This window comes from Solea senegalensis, linkage group LG1, assembly GCF_019176455.1.
Source record: "Solea senegalensis isolate Sse05_10M linkage group LG1, IFAPA_SoseM_1, whole genome shotgun sequence".
Lineage (NCBI taxonomy): Eukaryota > Metazoa > Chordata > Actinopteri > Pleuronectiformes > Soleidae > Solea > Solea senegalensis.
In genome coordinates this window covers 30,000,602-30,022,086 of record NC_058021.1, presented here as the reverse complement: position 1 = coordinate 30,022,086, position 21,485 = coordinate 30,000,602, and the positions used below count along the sequence as shown (strand labels likewise).

General features: G+C 41.9%; 2 protein-coding genes across 2 annotated transcripts in view; both read right to left on the bottom strand.

Moving 5' to 3' along the window:
* si:ch211-285f17.1 (sickle tail protein homolog) overlaps positions 1-14,715 on the bottom strand; it is a 105,320-nt gene extending 90,605 nt beyond the window's left edge. Inside the window, exon 1 of the mRNA XM_044019564.1 lies at positions 14,668-14,715. The gene's annotated coding sequence lies outside the window, so the exon portion shown is untranslated. The remainder of the gene's footprint in view (positions 1-14,667) is intronic.
* A 2,360-nt stretch (positions 14,716-17,075) lies between these two features.
* On the bottom strand, positions 17,076-20,036 carry LOC122765383 (OTU domain-containing protein 1). The gene has a single exon (XM_044019623.1). It carries the CDS (start codon positions 19,212-19,214, stop codon positions 17,871-17,873), a length of 1,344 nt encoding a protein of 447 aa, XP_043875558.1. The 5' UTR covers positions 19,215-20,036; the 3' UTR covers positions 17,076-17,870.
* Between the last annotated feature and the right edge of the window lie 1,449 nt (positions 20,037-21,485).

The window sequence follows — 21,485 nt, the reverse complement described above, 5'->3', positions numbered from 1 at the left end:
CCCCTGTGGCGTTATGAATCACTCCCGCGCTTTACTCTCCAACATGCATTTCAGCATTCACATGCTCTACACACACGGTTTGGAAACACATACGTCTGTACTCGTGTTTTCATCCAGCGGCTGCTGCAGAGGCGGCGGCTCCTGCACATCGAGCTCCCGGCCCCGTCCCGCCTCTGAACGCTTCAGCATTTTAGGAGAGTTTAGCTTCTTGTCTGAACAGCCTGTCAAGTGTGTCATTGGAGGCAAACTGAACGCCCCTGCCTTAAGGTTCTAAAAGAGGATATGAGGAGAGACAAACTATCTCCTCATTCGGACAATATAAATAAAAGACTTCTCCATTCTCTTTATGGCTTATTGATTTTTAGTCCAGTGGCTGGCTGCAAACAGAGGAGGAGAGATAGAAAGAAAGATGGAGAGGAGTAGCAACCAAATTCTGAAACAGCAGCATCTTTTTGGCGAAAATGGCACACGATAAAGCACATGAGAAAAAAAACGCTTTTTTTTTTTTTATATAAATACATGAAAATCCATTCTGAAAAATGTGTTTGAAAAGACATCATCTTCCGTTTTGGTCTCAAAAACCACTGAAACAATGACCTCCCTCGTCATATGTGGTGGTGAAACACATGCACATGCAACGGGTCGAGTCGTCTAGCCTTACAGAGGAGGAATTAAGGCGATGCGGTTTCTTGAGGTGCTTTTAATTCAGCTGTCACATGAAAAGGCTGCTTTTTTAGATAAAATGCGTGACTAACACATTAACATCAAATCAAGAAAGAAAAAAGGGTGAATACATTTAAATAAACACTGATTTTCATGCGTGCCAAAAAAAAAAAAGAAATGTAATTTTATCCCTCACCTGTTAATCTGCCGCTCACACATTCAGGCACACAACCAAGCAGACACACACATCCACGCCACACAGACCTGTGAGATTTTTTTAGTGACTCATATATTATGGAGGAGCAATGATTGGATTTTCTGTGCCGGGACAGCTGCAACATCGGTTTTTCTTCTGCTCTCAGATCATTTCAGGAAGAAGTGGAGCTGTTCTCAAAGACATGTGTCATGTGCAGCGCGAAGACCGACATGCACTCGAGAGAAAAAATGATCCTCATTCAAGTAAAGTTGACATAAACATGACAGTCGAACGATAGGAATTACGTTGAGTGAGTACAACTGGCCTGTCATTTGGGCCACAAGGAGGCAACGCTATGTAGAATGGAAACCAGAAAGATGAGGAATACCAAAATATGACAACATGAGGATAGTTGAGCAATAATCATTTCATTTATAACAGCATGCAAATGCGGTCCTGCACTAGAAAGGTCACTATCCGAGCAACAACTGCCTACTCTGCAAAGAAACCTAAAAAGGGAGTCAGTGATTCAGAGACAGAGAGGTTGCTTCAGGTCGTCTGTCACACTTATAGATGAGACTCTCTAGCGACCCTGCCCATTTCAGCGTGATTTGAGCTTGAGAAAACTTGTTTTAGCTCCATTTCAGAAGTGTGTGACCTTTCAGGTACACGAGCACGCACAAACCAGTGCACAGGAAGTCAAGTCTCTCCTCAGCAGTGGTATTATGAAGAACAAAAGATTTCTTTTTTGAGCAGCAACAAAGTTAAACTGAAAGTGTGTGTTAATGGAGCATCATTCACAGCCAATAGTCCAGTCACAGCTGATCAAAAGAAGCCTTTTCCTTTGTTTTGGGGGCTCTGAAAAACCAGGATGTTATAGGCAACGGGCCAAAGCATAATTCCTGTATTTAAACAAAAACAGAGTAGTATTACGTAGTCTAAGCCTTTATTGTCCCTCAACACTTTATCCAATCAGGAGCCACAGCTCCACAAAGAGGTGATCTTCTCTGCTCTTGCACATAAACCCAAAAGCCACGAAATATGTTCATGAAGTGACAAATGGGAGGAAGGAGCGGATTATCAATGGGAGCGACGGCTGGGAGGTTAGCACACACGAAACCACTGCTGACAGCAGCTTTAATATCAGTCATCACATCAGTGTCAAAGTGCAACAACTGCAGAGATAGCATCCATGCTGCAACAGGAAGTCCTTCGACCATACCCATACACATAAGTGGGCAGGCACACATGAACACATGAACAGCCACGGCACAAATACACAGGGCTTCAGTCAGCAGCAGAGATGTGCTGAGCCCACAGGACTGGGCCTGGTCCTGGACAAAAAGAGAACAGAGATAAGCATCTGATGCAAAGCGATAAAGACACAGGGAAGGGCACAATACACCGTGACGCCCGGGAGGGCGAAGGTGGACATAAATCAGGAATAAAAGTGTAATTAATCACCGAGGTAACGATGCAGGATTAAATAAATGAAGGACATGTGTGAGGGATCAGTCGCGTGAGACGCGGAGACTTCTTTCAAAGTCTAAAAAACAATCTTTTATGCCTTACATGGGAATAACAAGGTCTGATTTTTATGGCTTTCCGCTGTGACAATAATCTGAATTAACAGTCCAGTTCCTCAGCTGGAAATAGCAATGACTAGAGGCTGATTGTAATAAATTGCAACGAGAAATAGCTGCGGATGAATGTTGACAGTCCGGCCTATGGGAAACGGAGAGTTCACTGAGGGACGACAACATCTGGCATTTATCTTCTCAATCTCCAGCCTCCTGTGACAGACTTTCTGTAAGTGTCACTTAGAAATGAAATGTTTCTCAACCACCGAGTGACAAGATTACAATGTCCTCCTTGAGAAGACTCCCGTCACTTTCTCTCAGACTGTGCAAACATGGAGTGTAATGATGCTACAGTGGTTCTTTGTCTCGCCCCCCCCGTGTTAATCCATCAAACTCAAGCCAACTGGAGCACACATGGTTTTGATTGGCCTTCAATTTCAGGACTGGGGTCAGGGGTTAGTCAAGCCCACCCCTCGCCTGACATCTGCCCTGACCCCTTTGCCTTGTCACAGGTTTGTGTACACAAATGTTTCAGTGTTCATGGTGAGAGTCCAGAGTGAGCTGTGCCCCCCTCGGGTGTGTTTTCTGTGCGTTTGCTGTACCATCGATCTCCCTCACCACACCTCCAGCGTCCCTGAGGTGCCGATGAAAAGACTTCACAGGCCCGATTCATCTGGGCCAAGGTCTCCTTAATGAACTGATTAACTCACTCAGAGACGCAGACATGCTCTGGGTGCCAGAGAGGCTGATTAGAGAGACAGATACAGAGGAAGTGGAAAGAAAGGGAGCAAGAAATGTATAGTAGAGAATAAGAGGAGGAGGAGGAAAAGGAAGGGGGGGAGAAAATCCTCCTCTCTTGAGGTAAGACTGGTCCTTCAATCTCTGCTGCCCCTCTGCTCTGAGTGGGAAGAAGGTGGGGGACAGCGCCGGCCAAAAAACCCTGAAGTCTGATCCTCATTAAGAAGCACAAAGGACTTCAAAGAACATCCCCAAACCTCTATCAGTCAGGAGCACCCACAATCCCTGTGATATTAAAACTCCCAGCTGCCTTTAAGTATCAGGTTCTGAGGCAGGGACAGGGGCCGGGGTGATTCAGGGGCTGGGGGACTTTAAGGTCATGTGGGCCAATGGAAAAAGTTGGGCAAACTCCTCAACTCAACTGATTGGCCACTGTTTAATAAGCTTTCCTCTGAAAGTGGGGGAAAAAAGGAGGGTATAAAACTAGCAGCTGTGGGTTAATGGTAACCATCGGATGGGAGTAGACTGCAAACTATTTTAACTTAACTAAGCAATTTTGTTCATTTACTTCAATTCAAAACTGATTACCGTAATTACGTGACGGTTTGTGCTATTGGAAAAATTCCAACGGTTTCTGAGAAGTTTCACGTCAGAGCCAACGTGTGGTTATTATGGTAAAATTCCACTTGCGCTATTGCAGGAAGCTGGCATATTAGCACCAGAGAGGAGAACATTGGAAAAACGCCTGTGCATAGTTTCCATGAAACTCAAACAAATGTTTCTTTAAATATGTGTTATTCTGTTCAAAAATATGATGTTTGTGTACAACTAGAGCAGGGGTGTCAAACTGATTTTTGTTCATGGGCCACATACAGCACAATTTGATCTCAAGTGGGCCGGACCAGTAAAAATAGTAAAATAATAGCATAATAACCTATGAACAACAAGAACTCCTTTATTTTTTCTCCTTTGTTTTACATTTAATGAAGGATATTTTTACAAAAGATGACATTTCTTGAGAAATATAATTTCAACAATATCATACCTAAATGTACCATTTACACATCACACTGGATCTATAAAGGCACAAACATGTATCTGTTATCTTATCAGGTATCTGGAAGTGAAAAATATTGTATTTGACATTATGTTTAGATTGTAATGGTAGTGTGAAATTTTAACACATTCATCCTGTGGGCCGGATTGGACCCTCTGTTCCGGCCCCCGGGCCATATGTTTGACACACCTGAACAAGAGTGTATTTTTAAATAATACACTTGTTTTTCTTCATTCTAAATTGTTAATACCCTATTTTAAACTGCAGTAAATTGTAAATAACTGCCAGATATTTAACGTTTTTCTGGAAAAATTGGCAAAAAAGTCCCTACGGACATTTTGAGACTTAGGTGTTATTAAAGGGTTAAAGTCCAACAACACGATTTGATCTTTTTTTAATTTAAAAAAAAAACAACACAGAACAGAAGAGTATAAAAAAAACAACCACCCTGTAATTATAATAATCACCTCTGAGTTTTCTGCACTTACACCACACAGATGTCGTCTCTCTGTTACACTCTGGAGCTGATTAGCCGAGACTGTCGACACCTTGTACAAATGGAATCTGAACCTTTTCTCAAGAGAGAGGCGTGTGTGCGCGTGTGTGTGTGTGTGTAAGAAAACGACGAGAAGAGCACACCGCTGGGATCCTTTTTTTTTTTCCGAACGTCGAACGCTGAACACACACTCCACCCTGGTGGTCCAGAATGTGCAGCTGGGCAGAGTCAAGTGACAACAACATGGAATGACTGAGCGGAAGGAGAAAGGAGAGGGGTTATTCTGTCATAAATACAACAGGCATTCACTGAACACTGTCAAATCGTCTTCCATTTCAACTGGGTTACCCATAAGCGCCCATAAGAGGTTGTATGTCGAAGCAAGAAACCATAGATATCCGCGCACAAAGATGCACAAACGCATCTGTTTATCATTATCCGTGTTTACAAGCAGATATGCTGCGGTTATGAATCCCATAGGTCTTAATGGAACACACTTTGCCAGCGATGTAGTGAAAGGAAATACAGTGGGTAACAGTTCAGACAGAGGCCAGCAGACAAACCCGTCCTTTCATTCACGCGACGCAGCATAACATTTACACTATGAATCAACACAGAAGATCAGCAACACCATTTTTTTCTATGAACCACAAACTTATGGTGCGCCATCTGGAGGTCGGATCGCTTCTAATTCATTTTTTATTTGTGATTGAAAGGGAGAAACCCGCTGCTGAGGTCCTCTTTAGGCTCCCGTTAATTCGTTTTACACAACTGCTGGCCTTCGCAGTGGTGCCTGACAGCCAAGTCGGCGTCATCGTGGCATTTAGCTTCACAGGCGGTGCATCATATTAGATTGTTAAATATCAGCGATGGCACGTTCCACTACTGCAGCAGCTGTAGTGACTTTTTTTTTTAGGCCTGAGGGGCTTCAATTACTCAACTATTCAATAACAATATGATTAATTAGAAGTGACTCTTCAATGTGTCTATAAGCACAAAAATCAACACGGTGGACCATGACAAGGACAGAGTGACTCAAATGCACAGTGTGTAATTACTGCCACTAGGGGGCTCTCAATCAAAGCAAGAACTAAAGACCATGTTTGTCTTGTTGTGATTTGAATAATGAAAATGATACAAAATAAAATGAAAAAACATGGACAGTAAAGCAGATATAGATTTAAAAGAGTGTTGTACACAGTGTCGCTAATGTAAGTCCACTTCTCAGCTAAATACACAGCAAAAGTCTCCTTATTCTGAGCTATTTAAGTGCAGAAATGTCACATATTGTATCTTTAAAAGTCATCGGTGGCTCAGTGTAATCACACTTCAGATCAGTTCAGATTGCTGATGCCACCACTTCACTTGTTGGCAAGTGTTTTATTTTTATAGACCTCCCAGAAAAGTGGATTAGCCCAACTTGGCCTGAAAGGGAACTCTCAGACTGTGCCAAATAATTAAGTACACACAGTTGCATCTATATTAATTTCCTCATTCTCACGTAACAACGTTGCTGATTCAGTTTTCTTCTATAAATCATTTGCTGATTAAAAAAAGAAATCACCATTTGTCTCTCTTATCAGTAGAAAAAAGGGATAAGTGCAGCATGAGAGCGACAGGATGGTGTTTTTCATCACTTCTGGAAGAAAAGGCCTCATAAGTGAACTTCTCAGCACTTTCTTTTCCTCCCACTGGCCCTCGCTGTGACCGCACCCAATCAGTGGCGTCCCATTCACTTATAAACACCCGGCGCTAAAACCTCCCATTTATCACGCTGACAGAAGTGGCTTGTGGTTATTGACTGGGAGTGGAATCTTTTTTTTTCCCCATCCACAAGCTCGGTTATCAAATTAAACAGCGAAGCAAAATGTTTGGCATGTTTAAATGAGTGGTGTCAGAAGGCTTGTTTTTGAGCGGAGTGAACTCGAGTTATTTTGTAACGACGAGCGGCTCGTCGGCGGCGACACAAACACTGCTGCTTGGATATGTTCAGACATGTGCTTGTGTGAAATATCTCTCGGTATGAAATGTCTGCCCGAGGCGTCGACACCATTGTATAGATCAAGTATCTAAGCAACTAATGGTTCCCACAGGAGAATTACCTAATGATGCAGCAACATATGGACAAGGCCCAAACACACAAACACACCCAGGGCAGCTGTTGCAGTTGTAATGCACACATATCCCCGTGAATGTCTGCTGGTCACAGTGAGGTTATGATTCCATGAATCAGACGACATCAAAGCGGCACTTTTCATGCAAAACAATGTAGCCGAAGCAGAGGAAACGCCAACACACGAGGAAACACCGGAGACTAAAGATGCTAATGACTCCGAGACACAAATCAACAGGAAAAATACATAATTGTAAAACTAATGAAAGGAAAATGCCTTTTAAGTAAAATGAGCGACTGTGAACTGGGTTACCAGGCAACCACAGCGACGACATCAGGAAGTCTCACCTCCCTAAAGTTCAGCACAGAAACACAGAAGTGAGACCACAAACTGTTATTTTAATACCCAGATTGAAAATAAGATGTGTGAGCTTTAAAAGTGTTTGTCAGATTTCCAGTTTCCAGTCTCTCAGTAGTTTCATTAGGGACTAACCTGGAGATAGTTTTATCTTAGTCAGTTGTTTGATCCATACATTGTCAACAATTGGTGAACATTGGTGAAACAATTACTCGATTATTAATCGATTACTAGATGAATCCTCAACTACTTTGAAGCTTTTTTGCCATGATTAAAACAAGATTTCTGATTGTTTTAAAGGTGAACATTTTCTTAATTTCTTTGTTCTATGTGACAAAGAAATCATTAAGAGTGAATCATTTTGCTTTGTGGACAAAAACCAGACAATTTACTCGATGAATGAATATAACCGTTCGTTTGCAGCTGTACATGTTGACCTCAAAATATTCAAGATACTCTAGAAGGTGAAGCAGAGACGTTTATGAAAACTGATTCATCCATTATCAAAATGGATGGCAATTCATTTAGTGGTTGATTGTCGTGCTAAGCTCGGCTAAATCTAAAGTAAGTGAATCAGTGTATTTCCTAAATATTACTTTTAGTCTGCAGTTATTATTGTTAATGTAAAAGACACAGATTCTGTGTGTCTGTGTGTAGTCAGCACCGAGTCTGAAGACTGAAGTCTGAAGAAGTCTGAAGAGTCTAAAATAAGCCTAATTACCAGGTACCAACACACGACATCAAGCCTCAGTGTGCCATAAACACCGTCTCATTCTACCTGTTTGATTTCTCCTCTGACAGTGACCCTCGCCGCAACATCAAAGAGGCTATTTGACATCTCCTCTGTGTCCAAATATATCTTATTTCCTGCTACAGTGTCATCATGGCTGCCTTTGCGCATCATTAGCGCGTAAGGGAGCGCACGCGGAGAACTTTATCACACCCAACAGCACACGGATGCAGCCGTAATTGTCTCTAATCACCAATAAAGAAGCACAGAAACATTTCCAGAGTGGCGACTGTGCAGAGAGCTCGTCATTATAATGGCGTTTCGCTCCCATCTGTTTGTTATCGGAGCATTATATCTTCCCAGACTTGACATGACAATAAAAAGAAGACAATAAAAGAAAGACCAACGTGTCTGTTTACGCCACTGCTGATTCCACAGGCGACTAAAACAGAGCACACAGTGGGGAACGTGAGGAGGAATCCGCCTCAGAAGTGCCTGGTGCTGAGAGGTCCATGTGTCACTTGTTGCAGCCGAACAGGTGAACGCCATTATCTCGGAAGTAGTGATGACATTTGAGCGCCGTCATCACGCGCCTTTACAAATCTCGACGGGATATTTGAGAAAAACTCTTCGTCGCGTCCTCTCGAGGAAGAAAACATGCGACGGGGAATGAATGAAACGTGGGGAGGAGGTAAAACATCTGTTTTCGTCTACACATGATGCCTCCGACGTCCCGCTGCTGGAAAGGCAGAAACGTCAGGAGAGGAGAGGATGGATAATTCATTACCGTGCAAAAGGTTTTTTGGGAACCAGAGAGTCAGAAGCGATGACTCAACCGGGGAGAAATTCAAACCACATGAGAGGAGATACCGTCTACTACAGTATATGATACAGAGTGTTGCACAGTTTTACACGACTGCACTATTTCATCCTCGTTGTAAAATACGGTCTCACTTTGCCTTCATTTCCCAAGCACGACTTTTATGTTTCGCTCTCATTTCTCACAAACGCTCGAGGACATAACAAAAACGTCAAGCGTTATAAAATATAAATATAAAAGAGCAAGTGGTAAACGGTCAAATCTGACACCCCTGCTTTTGAAGCCTGTTGAGGTTTAATCACTGGAAATGAACATAAACTGCAGCCAAACTGTCATAATGTTGATAATTTACAAATGTGAAAATCTGAATCTACTGATTGAGACCATTTCCTCTACAGGAAAATGTTTACTGATGTTATAAATCAAGTGATTTTTCTATAAACATATTATTTACAACCCATTGAGTCGCCCTCTGGTGGTTATTTGGAATAATTTGACTTCCTGTTTGGCCTCAACCAATAAACCTTTTTTGGGACCAAAGTGCTCTCACTTTCTTAAGTTTTTTTTAACTCTAGAGCCAGACTGACTCAACACTCCGGACCGGGAGGATATGAAAAAGTCAGCACAAAGTAGACGAGATGTGAAAGTGCTGCAGATTAAATGCACACTCGTATTTTAAATAGACGGTCCCGGCGCATATTAAGGCTCCTCTGACTCTTAAGTGCCTCTGATTAAGATTTTCATCATCATAAATCTCCCTTTTCAGCTAAATGAACATCATCAAATAAAACACGTCAGTGCCGGCTTCAATTAATATGCATTTAACAGTATAAATATTGAAGCTAAAAATACATTTGTAATTAAACCTGATGCACGCACACAAAGGCTCTGTGATTCAACAGGATTTGAGCAGCAACAAATCAAAATCAGCTCACGGTCACTGTTATTTATTTTTTTTATCAGAGAGCAACATGCCCAGTTCACGCTCAGGCCTTGAATTGATGTACTTTACACTTTGAGGGAAACTTACAAGCCCCTCAGGGGGAGAGAGAGCTTTTAATCCACTGTGAAAACAGCTGTTAAGCATCTCAGGGGCTTGGATATTTCCAGAGTGATCATCTCAAGTGCCTCTCCAGTGTGATCAGCATCTTCAGCGGGACAGAGCGGGCCCACGAGACATGGCACTTGACACCTTCTCTGAAAAGGACAGCGCGTCAGTAGATATAACATTAACAGTCGTGAGTGGGTTATATATAGAAGATGCGCCTCAGGAAATTAAGGCCAATCCCTTTTCCTTTGCCCTCACATCGATTCCATTTGCCTCCTGCGACAATTGACGGCGTCCACCTCTTTTCGTTGCCTGAGTCCGACACGGGCACGGACAGCGTGTGCATTCCTGAGCTGGTAACAGAAGAACACGGTGTGACTCTCACAGGGAGCGCGATAGCACACGCGGCACATGTTTAGCGATTGTCTCAGACAGACTGGCAGAGAAACACTGATAACTACGTGACAACAACAGTGTCATTTCAAACAAGGGCAAAGTGGAAACTCGTCCACGTCGAGTGCTAACAGGCTAATGGGAGTCAGTGTGCGGCGCGACACCGTCTCCGGTTTATGATGACAGACTGCTCATTGATTAGTTTGTTCTGACCTTTTACTGGTCGGCACTTAAAATATGTCGTGAGACAAATCCTTGGCAGCAAATGTGTGCTTTGTTTTCGTCTGTAGCTTTAATATCGTCTCGTTAAAAGTGAGACCAGGCGAGGTGTTGCATACGGATATGAAATTTAAATACACCCGACTGTTTTAATGTAAATATAGGACCATCTGTGACCTTTCACACGTTGGCAGCGACACGTCAGAGCAGGAGCACTCGCTGAACAAGCTGTTTAATGTGGTTGGCGTCGGTATGCGGTAAATACACACACACACACACAATTACCTTATTTAAATGCAGTGATGAGGTAAGGCTTTGTGAAACTGCTCAGGTGTGACACAACACGCCCAGTCAACAGCTCACACGACTTTGTGTTTGGTGCACAGCCCAATTATGTGTGAGGGTTACTGTTTTGTCACATGAAAACATTATATAATCAGTGCAGCTTCTCCATTCTTTGCCTATTGCATGTCAACATCTTATTCTTGAACTTATTAAATGAATACTGATTTGCATGTAGCTTTGTATGACTAGAATACGGGTGGTACTTTTTGAAAAATTGTGCTTCCCAACCTCAGTTTCCCCTGAGTTGAGAAATATCTTCATTCTTTTCTTTGTTACGTGCCCACCAGTGACACTTGGTCCTGTTAGCGTAACTGTTAGCAAAGATGGCGGACACTGTTTACGTTCTACATTCATTCAACGCTAATTCCGCACTTTTTAGACCCACTCGTAGGGGGACGGGACGTCATTCCAAGCATGTAAACAGTGTCCGCTATCTTTGCTAACAGTTACGCTAACAGTAGGAACAGAAGTATTCCTTTAAAGGTCACACTTCTAGATTGGTTTGTCGTTTCTTACCCGTTCAATTCTGTGACCTTCTCAGCTACTGAGACAAAAAGTTATTTCCATATATGATTAATTGTGCTAAATAGGCAAAACATGTACAAGTGGAATCAAACTCGCGATGTCACTAAGTGAGTTTTGAGGCATTGATTATGGCAATTATGCAAGTTGTTTTTTTTGACACTGCTGTATGTAAGTGAAGGCATGAATGGTTGTATTTATTGGCCCCAAAGGACAATAAAAACTTCCTAATCTAATCTACTCTTGGTTATTGTCTACTTCCCACTAATAAAAGGCCATAATGCAATCAAGAGTCTACTAATAGCAACCTAAAGCCATTCAGAAAATGTCTTATTGAAATCTGAAGAATATACTGTTTTAAATGAAAGAACGAAAAAAAAGAAAAGAAAAGAAAGCCATGCAGCTTTTGAATCAGATGTTCTTTAAGTAATACCAGCCTCATATATTGAAAAATGCGTGTGTATGGAAGTTTCGTCCCACTTTTATTCCACAAACTGGAAGCATATGGCTGTTGACAGAGAGTCGGCCACGGAATGGCAGAAAATTTGGATCCACATCAAAACCGCTTAATTAACTTGGCTGGGAAGACAAAGGCACACGACGACACGGGCTGAGTTTACGAAGAGAAAAGATCGGCGGAATAAGCTGCTATAATAACACCACTTAACAAAGATTCTTGGCAGAAAAGTCAAACAAATTGAAGCTGCTCTTTGTGAAGATGGGAGTCAGTGACCGGGAGTTGGATTCTAAATTGCTCCGCCCCGCTCTCTCTCTTCATAAGAACTGTTACCAGACTGATGGGAACAGCGAGGAGGCAATATCGCTCATTCAGCAATCCAATCAAGTCCACATATGCTTCTCCAGACACTGTTGACATATAATCTGCAAATACCGACGGGAACCTGAGCTGATGATGAGCATTGTGGCCGAAAAGAGCAGCTGCCCAGGAAGAGAATCACTTCATATCACTGTTTTACTCATTCAATGTGCAGCTTTGCTCCCCGACTCAAAACAAAGACCAGGTTTTCAAGGACCAAAGACTGATTACAGTGTCTTTATCTAATGTTCAGGACATCACAGATGACAACTTGAACAGAGAGCTCTTGGCTCCTTGCTCGGAAAGCATGACTCTCAAACTCCCACTGTGCGAGAGTCGTGAGAGGTGGATTAACAGATCAGGTCAAAATGGAAAATCGGGAACAAGGGGGGAAAACATAGAGTACCTTTCTTCAGATAATCCGGAGCACAGTCACGTGTCTCCGATTTGAGTCTCAAAAACCAAGCACTTTGATATCGTCCGTGTTACAGTCAGAATAATCAAGTGGACTATGTGACACAACCACTCATTCTGATAAACATGAAAACAATACGTCTCCTTTTAATCTCCTGACCTACAATCAACACTGACAACTCTGCCATATTGTTCCATCTCATAGATGCCAAGATCATTCAGGATTCATGGATGAGCTACTCTCATTAATAACAGTTTATTCCATCTTGGATATGCAGCACTAGGAGCTGGAAGGGCAGGAACAGCTGTGCCTGAGGCTGGACATGCGAGTGTCCATCTGTAAGACAGAAAGAGATAAGACCGAAACTTGACCCCACAGGAGAAGCCGACGGGCTGACTCAGAATGTGTGGTTTGCTGCTGAAGTTGCCTTCCTGCTCTTCCACGACATGCGCTGCGTCCACAGAACCCGAGCTTTTCACCTGCGCACGTCAGCACTTCTCACTGCCGTGTGCATACATGCCACGGAAAACAAACGCATACATCCAACGTGATCAAGCGTCCCACCAGAAAACTGCTCCCATCACAAACAGAGATGTACAAATGAATGTGCTGGCAGAAAAACCACAGTGTACTGTAGATGCCCCCCCCCCGCCCCCCCGCCCACCGGGAGGACTTTGCCGCAAACTGGCAATTTTCCCTCCGCGCCCCTGGCTCACACGTGCTGTCACTCAACTTCCATCGCCATGGAGACGCACTCAGCTTCCCCGTGTGTCACGCTGTGATGCACAGACTGCAGCGCGTCGCAGCAGAGGCACTGTCACACCTTTTCGAAAAAGACGATCAGGAGCACACGTCTTCAAAAACAACCCACTTAGGCTTGAAAGGCACAGACACTCACGGAGTGCGTTGTTTTAATAACCACTGTCGTAAGAGACGCAGTGAAAAATTGACATTTCAAGGTGAGCGGCACCTGACGTGAGAAAGAAAGTGTGCACCTAAAGGGCCACTGCCACCTCAGCTGAGTGGGGAGTGAATGGGATCGTGGATCTCGGGTTAAAGGGTCGGATTCAACACAGACTGTGTGTGCATGAGGAAGATTAACAGGCAGCAACATACAGGACACATGCAGTATTACAGACTGAAACAAGAGTTTTCTTAAAGAGAGTAGACGATGAGGACGATGGTCGATATACAGTGCGACGACTGGGTTTTTCCCACCTTCAAACAGCAGTTTTATTACAAATTAAACACAAAAAGTGCACCGCATAAATAAATGTGTACAACCTGCATTTTGTGTCAAAACTGCAGTGCACTCACATATTGTAAATTATGTATCAACAAGGAGAAGAGAACATGCAATTTAGATTGTCTATGTGTTTTGTTGCCTCAACTATCAGACAACAAAACTCAGATCAGGGTCAATTTGACTTCTCTTTCCTACGTCCCTGTTGTCTGACGCCCACTGCCTTGACATCCTTGACATTGGCCTGTATATTTCTGCACTTTACTTTATTATACTCTCTTTTTTACTCTACTGGAATAACCTCCTTTTAACTTTTATAATCTAAAATGATGTCTACCTATGCTGCAATCTTGACCAGGACTCTCTGGAAGAAGAGATCTTGTAGTTCAATGGGATGTTCCTGGCTAAATAAAGGATAAATGTCTGTATGTTTGAATGTGTAAGCTACACATGAATTGACTCCTTCTGGGACCAATAAAGTTTTCTGAATTCTGAATACAAACTCCACACAGAAAGTGCTCTCCTGCAAACCTGGGTCTTTTTGCTGTAAGGCAACAGCGCTGGCCACTGTGCCACCATGTGGCCAATATCAATAATTATAGCGTTAAAAAAAATATCAAACAATGAATTTTTAACTTTAGTAACAGGGTTAAGTTAAAGAATCCACTTATTAGTGGTTGCTAATGCACCTTTGTTATACTGATACTGGAGGAATTGTAAATCATAGAGAAACACTGATGACAGCTGTGGTTTCAAGAAGAAACTATTTTGGCTGCATGAGAAACACAAAACATTCACCACTTTATAAAAAAACTACACAGATATTATTCAGAACGAAGGAGAAGCAACAACTACATGGTCTCATGAACAGTTAGGTACTTTTAAGGATCGGGATTTTTATTACTTCTTCTTACTGTGAAATTTGGGACTTCCTTTGTGATCACTCGGAGGAAGATCTGCGAACTGCACCCGGTGTCCCGACATGTCCGACACTTCTCAGCTCAGGCAAAGCGCGACCACCGGCTGCGTCCCCCGGTTCTTCTCCCGGGCTCTGTTACAAAGTATCCGGTAACTTCGAGGCGCCGAGGCAGTGGCGCGCGTGGATCGTCAGCTCAAAACCACAGACACAGACCAGTCCCAGTACAACACGCGCGCGCACCGGTGTGTGTGAGGGTGAGGAGGAGGAGGAGGAGGAGGAGAAGGTCTGTCAGTGACTTTCACTGTCCTCCTGCTGTGTCCCTGTTGATAATGCTGACTCTCTCTCTGTGTGTGTGTGTGTGAGTGAGTGTGAGTCTACTGCAGCGAAGCAGCCCACTCAGTCCACTCTCACCTGATCATGATCCACTCCACACGAGACGCACTGGAGCAGCCAATCCCTCCCTCCACCTCATCCAATAAATAAATAAATAAATAAATAAATAAATAAATAAATAAAATAAAAATAAAAAAAATAAAAAAAAACCTACAAACTTTCTGTTTTTTTCTCAACCGACATCCACGTGACCCCAGGGTGACGTCACCACTGTGCAGCGTCAAGGGGAAGAGCTGAATAATCCTAATAATCCCAATAAGAAGAGTACGTTAAAAAATAATGGGACAATAAGTAGAAAAATACACTCGTGACATATTGATAAATAGTCCAATTTTATAACACACAGCTACAAACACCGGGAGCATTAAATGTGGCTAAATAATTAAATAAAAACTTTATTTAAAGTGTTTTTACTGCATCTGTTTCTTTCTTCTTCTTTTTTTTACTACACTTCAAAAACACCTCAGGACTGTGCAGTCAGATTAACTCAGTGCAGTAGGTTGTTTAAATCAGCACTATTATAGGACAGAAAACAAATATATATATGTAAATATGTATACATTTCTTCAGTAACTTTGCCAAAAAAAGTATATAGGGGGCTGTGACGCCCCCTGATGGAGTAGGAGAGTAATGTTATCTTCTGGAATCTTGAGCTGCATCAGGAAAACCAAACCTACTACAATTTTGAATTTGCAGGAGGCCACAATATTGTATATTTGTTTAATATCACTTTTAATGAAAATGAGACTAATGATGTAAAAACAAATGACCATTCCGTCTGATATCGCAATCACAATTAGATATTTACGGTATTCAAAGTTGAATGTTGTGCTTTCATTGATTTCTGACTGAGCCCTGGTGATAGACACACACTTAAACTATGCAGAACATCTGGTGATTTTTGTTTGTCACATGTTTTATATGTGGTGAAAATGGACTCTGTTAAGCACAACTATCAGACCGAAGTGGGTTGTTTAGGTTAGGTGCAGGTTCTGGGTTCAGTTGTTCTTTAAGAGGTTTGATTAAAAGGTTAAAAAACTGTTGTTTTTTTTGGAACGTAAACACATACACCATTCATTGCAAAATTAGGCTAAAATCTTTGAAAAGAGCCAGACTTCCCATCACTAGTCCTGTCGTAAAACTGCGTAAATGTTGCCGTACAAGTTACACACTATAGTTTTTAAAGAGTGTTTCATGTGTGTCATTGAAAATATTGGGACGTTGGAGGATGAGGACCGCACACATTACATCATACCTGCTCTGCTTTGATGTCGCTTAATACACTGATTCCTGGTTTTGATGGCGGTTAATCCTGTCTAATTGTGGGTATTCTGAGTGAAATTGAGATTGTGATATGAGAGGGAGTGGCACTTTTTACATAACAACTCTCACTTTCATTTGAACAACATTTATCTGTGAGAAACAAAGATGTTTAATTCAGTCTTGTAACGTGTACAGGCCAGGACAAAACTAAATCTAAAAATGTATTTTCCACACATTTTGGCCGAAAGAAATATTGCGGTATTGCGATTTTGATAACAATTGGATTAATTTCTTCAACCCTACAAGCAACAAGTGATTTAACCCTTAGCATTTCGCCTGCTTTTTTCCATTATTATGTTTGGTTTGTTTAAAATGATAGAAAAAAAACAGTCTATTTGGTGACTTATGCAAAAAACGTGACATAAAATGAATCATAGCTTTGACTCAACGAGTCGTTTTTTTGTAAAGCCTGAATATGTGACCTATAAACACACACCCCCAGGATGTCCTTATAAGGAGCTGTGTATTATTCCCACAGCAATTTACCACGGGTGCTCACACAAAGCATTAACCCTATTGTGATTTGGCATAGACAAGATTCACCAGCACGTCAGCTTCTCAGTACCATAATTTCTAAACGGTGGAATAAATAATAATCAAAAGTGTGAAAGATATCTTGGAAAAGGGGGCAGAAGCACTCACTCATTGAACATTTTGTTTGAGAGGGTTAAGTGAAACCACTGCAAATCAAGATTCTTCAAAACTTTATTCTGAAAACACCATTTCTGTCAAATTCCTAGAAAGAAAAGTAATAGAAAAAAACACAAAAACAACCCTCTACCTGGAAAAAAACTCTCTGGACTAGTCTGATAGGACCTTTGTGCAAATGAGAGTAAACAGACATTCAACTATTAGTGACAAAGATGCAAAACAACTCTGTATTTGAAAAGTTTGACATAAAATGCATAGAAAAATCACTGGTCTGCCCCCACAAAAAAAGGCAAATAAATACACTAGACTCAATAGCACTTGCATGTACAGTAACAGAATTTCACCCACAACCAAGAAACACACTTTCATAAGAGCTGTCAGCACTCTGTCAACGTTGGCACAGACAAAATCCAAAGTATGTGCACTGCACTTCCTTTCTCACACAACATACACGTTCTTTAATAAGGCAGAGATGAGCCGATACGGGATTCAGTATCGGTATTAGACCGATACTGATCACCAAAAATCACTGGACTGGATATATAAAAAAAATCCTATGATATGCACCTGCACCCTACGTATGACGTAAATACTTCATTAAGCAAAAGCAACATGCTGTAAAAAAAGAGATGTCACCCATCACCGTAATGTAACAAGGACGCGGGAAAAGCTACTTATGCTTATCTGCACAAATGTCTAATAAACCGCTAAGTTGCTTCAAAGAAGTATAAAAACTGCATCAGATTGATATTGGTATAAATTCAAGATTGTGATATTAGCATGGGACACAAAAAATGGACATAGAAACCAAGCAAGAATCAAAGGTTTCTTTCACACACATCCGTTCTGCTCAATGTACATTTTGGACAAGGAGGCAGCCATGGACTTTGCCAGCTCCTCGTCTCTTTTCCGCTGCATCTGCGAGTGTCTGCACCAGTCCTCGTACTCGGGGTTGGCGAGACACCTGTCCAAGAGGACGTCATAGTGACCGTTGCTGAGCCAACTCAGCCACACGGCAGGCTTGGAGGCGTCCTCCTCCCCGAGGTAGTGCACCATGGTGGAGACGGTGGGACTCTCCAAGCTGCCCCCCGTTGTCAGGTAGATGTTGACGCTCAGCATCTGACTCATGGCCAGCAGCTCGGGGTACCCGGCCCAGGCCCCGTCCTGCGCCGCACTGATCAGGAACTCTCCGACGTCCCCTTCAATGATGGGGTTGAACTCGTCCAGGTGGTCGGCGATGTGGTGCACCGTCTGCTCTCTGAGCTCGCCGTGTCTCGCCTGGTCCCCAAACGTGGCCTTGCACACGGCTCTGTACAGACAGTTGCCGTCTGGAATGATGTGGTACCTGTACTTGCTCCTCTCCTGCAGGTACTTGTTCTGTCTCTCCACTTCCGCCAGGTACCTGGTGACTTTGTCGTTGACCTCCCCCCTCTCTTTGCATCCCTGTGGAGGAGAGTCCTGCAGGACGCTGAGCTCAAAGTCCCGTTTCTCATCCGATGCCGGAGCAGCTTCGCTCATGTCCTGAAGATCCTCCAGAACTCCAGGCTGAGCTGCTGAGCACGTGACAGGCTCTGGTTCGTGCACTGAGGCCCATCCATTACTCCTGACATTAGTCACTGAACCCACATCATCATCCACCCTTTCGTTAAACTCTTCTCGTCTGGGTCCACAAATGTTACTGGTGAAGAACTGGTTTCCAGTCAGCTCTGGACAGTCAGGGAAAAGCTCCTCTGTGCCGTTCCTCAGCTGATCTATCAAGTCCACAATCACGTCACTGTCACAGTCGTCACACATGATGCTGTCTCCATTATGAGAGTTAGTGGAGGCGGATTTGGTCTTGGACTCCCGCATGACATGGACAGGCACAGACCTTTCCGATCCATCCGGTCTGCGGATCAATATCTCAGCTGTGGACGTGAAGTAAATCGGCCTCAGCGATGAAGCTTCGTAGCAGGAAAAGGCAGGCATGTTTGCGGAAGAAGACGTCTCCCTCACTGGATCCCCGTTGGCCGCTGAAGTTGCGTCTGTGTCTGGGTCAGTAAATCCCGGGTCGTCGGCCTCGGAGGGAGCAGTCGAGCTTGTCCCAGTGAGTCGCTCGGAAGCGGCGGATAAAGTTATCGCAAGTTTGCGCGACGACCTCGGGTAGTGTGTGAGCGCACTGTTGTACAGCTGCATTTTCAAGGAGTCCCTTTATACTGAACGGCGCAGCCGCGCACTTACGACAGAATGACAACAACAACTAAAAATACACCGCATGTCATCAACAACAGCAAAGTTGTAGGGGTCGTTCCCATGGTCCCGGGGTCCTGTCACCATTCACACGCAGAGACGGAGACACCCGTGTCCACTTTGGTCCTCCTGCGTCATTAGCAGTTTGGGGTACGTCCCTAATTTTAGACTTCAAACTGTAACAAGACCCAGCCTGTCTTCACTCCGTCACTCCGTCAAGTCAACGCCGATGGAAGCTACAACAGCTTCCGGCTCAGTATTTTCAGAATAAAAGCATTTTGACAGCTACGCGTGTTCAAAGTTGAAATAATGTATTGAATTTGATGGGGTTTTTTTTTGTCTTTGATCAAAGCAAAGATGAAAAAAACGATAAATAAATGATAAACTCCATAAAACATGGTTTCGGAAACATGCCATTTTAATACTCATTTTGTTATTTATTTATTTAGTTTTCCCATTTATGATAAATGTCTTTGTTTCCCTCGACTTGTAATATTTTAGTCTCAAGTATGTTTTTCTCTTTTATTCATGTTTACTCATCATTCAATAACATATTAAACACTATACTTATAATAGTAATATAATTATTAGTGGTGGCAATAGTAGAAGTATCGAGGCTTCCGTTTAAGTACTTTCAAAGTAAAAGCATTGTTGAATACGTCTGAAGTTTTTTAATTGAATGTTGATTTACTCATCATTCAGTGTGTTTGATTGTTGATTTCCCTCTTTTTAAAAAAATTAAATAATTAAATGGACTTACTTACTTTATTTATTGTATGAGTAATTCGCCTTCTTGTCAACTGTACATTTCTTAATAATTATAAAACACTACACTGTTTTAATATAGCACAGATTTAAATCAGTGCACTGCATTTGGACGACACTACGTTTTCAAGCGTATTATTATGCTTATTTTTATTATTATTATTATTATTATTATTATTATTATTATCATTATTGTTATTGTTATTGTTATTATTATTATTATTATCGTTATTATTATTATTTAATGGCAGTAATAGTATGAGATATACTGTACTTTCTCAGACTGGAACCAGGTGGTTAAATTTCTGCCAATCACGGATGCCAAACTTACTGCTGTCTCTATTTTTAACACATTTGTCTGACAGTTTCAACTTGTTCAGAGTGATAAGGTCAGACGACTAGTGTTTGCTATGAACGTGAGCACTTGAAATAGACATGACATCAGACGAGTCGCTTACAAAAACACGGATCAGGCTTGTCAGTAAGATCAGGTTATTTTCATGCAATGTTGCTGCTGGGAAACTTGGACAACTTGGACATTTCTCTGACTGACACACACACACACACACACACACTGTGAGGTGTCAAAGAATACAATCCAATCTTATGTATAAAGCACTGATAGAAACAAACAAAACAGCATGCAAAAGTGCTGCACCGTAAACACTAAAATCCATGAAAGGTAGTAATGCAACATAAGATAATAAGAACTATATCACACTGTGTTAAACAAAAAACAAGGAAAATAGGTGTGTTAGGAGGGATTTAAATCAGGCAACAAAAGGAAAGGCCTACCTAATAAACTAAAGAGAAATGCTAAATCCTTTCAATGCATGTTGGGCAAAAAATGCCATGAAACTCCTTGCATTATTTACTAAACTTTACTTTTCTTTTAATGATTTTTGCCTCTTCTGATAAATGTAACTTTTTTGAGAAAACTATTTTAAATGTATTTTATTGTTGCTCTACTTTTGGTGTGTTGATTTATAGTTAATACTGCATGGATTTTAGTCTGGGGATTATTGCATTACTATTATTTCATTAATAATAAGTATTAGGTTTATTAGTGTATAGATCAGGGTCCGCAACCCGCAGCTCTGGAGCCACATGTGGCTGTTCATCACCTCTGCAGTGGCAGTGTTTTTATATTTTGTCCACTAAAATATGTGTCACATCCTTTGTCTATACGTCAAATGTGATATTGTAAACCTGAAACCAAAACCGGCAAAGTTGTTTTAGTACTATGAAAAGTAATTCCCAGCACTTATAAGTAAAAGTAATGTGTAAAAATATTATATATCCAAATATTGTTTTACTTATTTCAAAGTGGGTTATAATTTATTTAATTAATTTTCCACTTTTCACTTCACCTTTCTTTCCTCCACGTCATAAAATTAGCTGTTTTCCTTTGTTAACAGGCAAAAACAGCAATTAAATGTCAACAATTTTCTT

Coding starts and splice junctions, on each gene's coding strand:
- LOC122765383 (XM_044019623.1), bottom strand. CDS start 19,214: ATGCAGCTGTACAACAGTGCGCTCACACACTACCCGAGGTCGTCGCGC.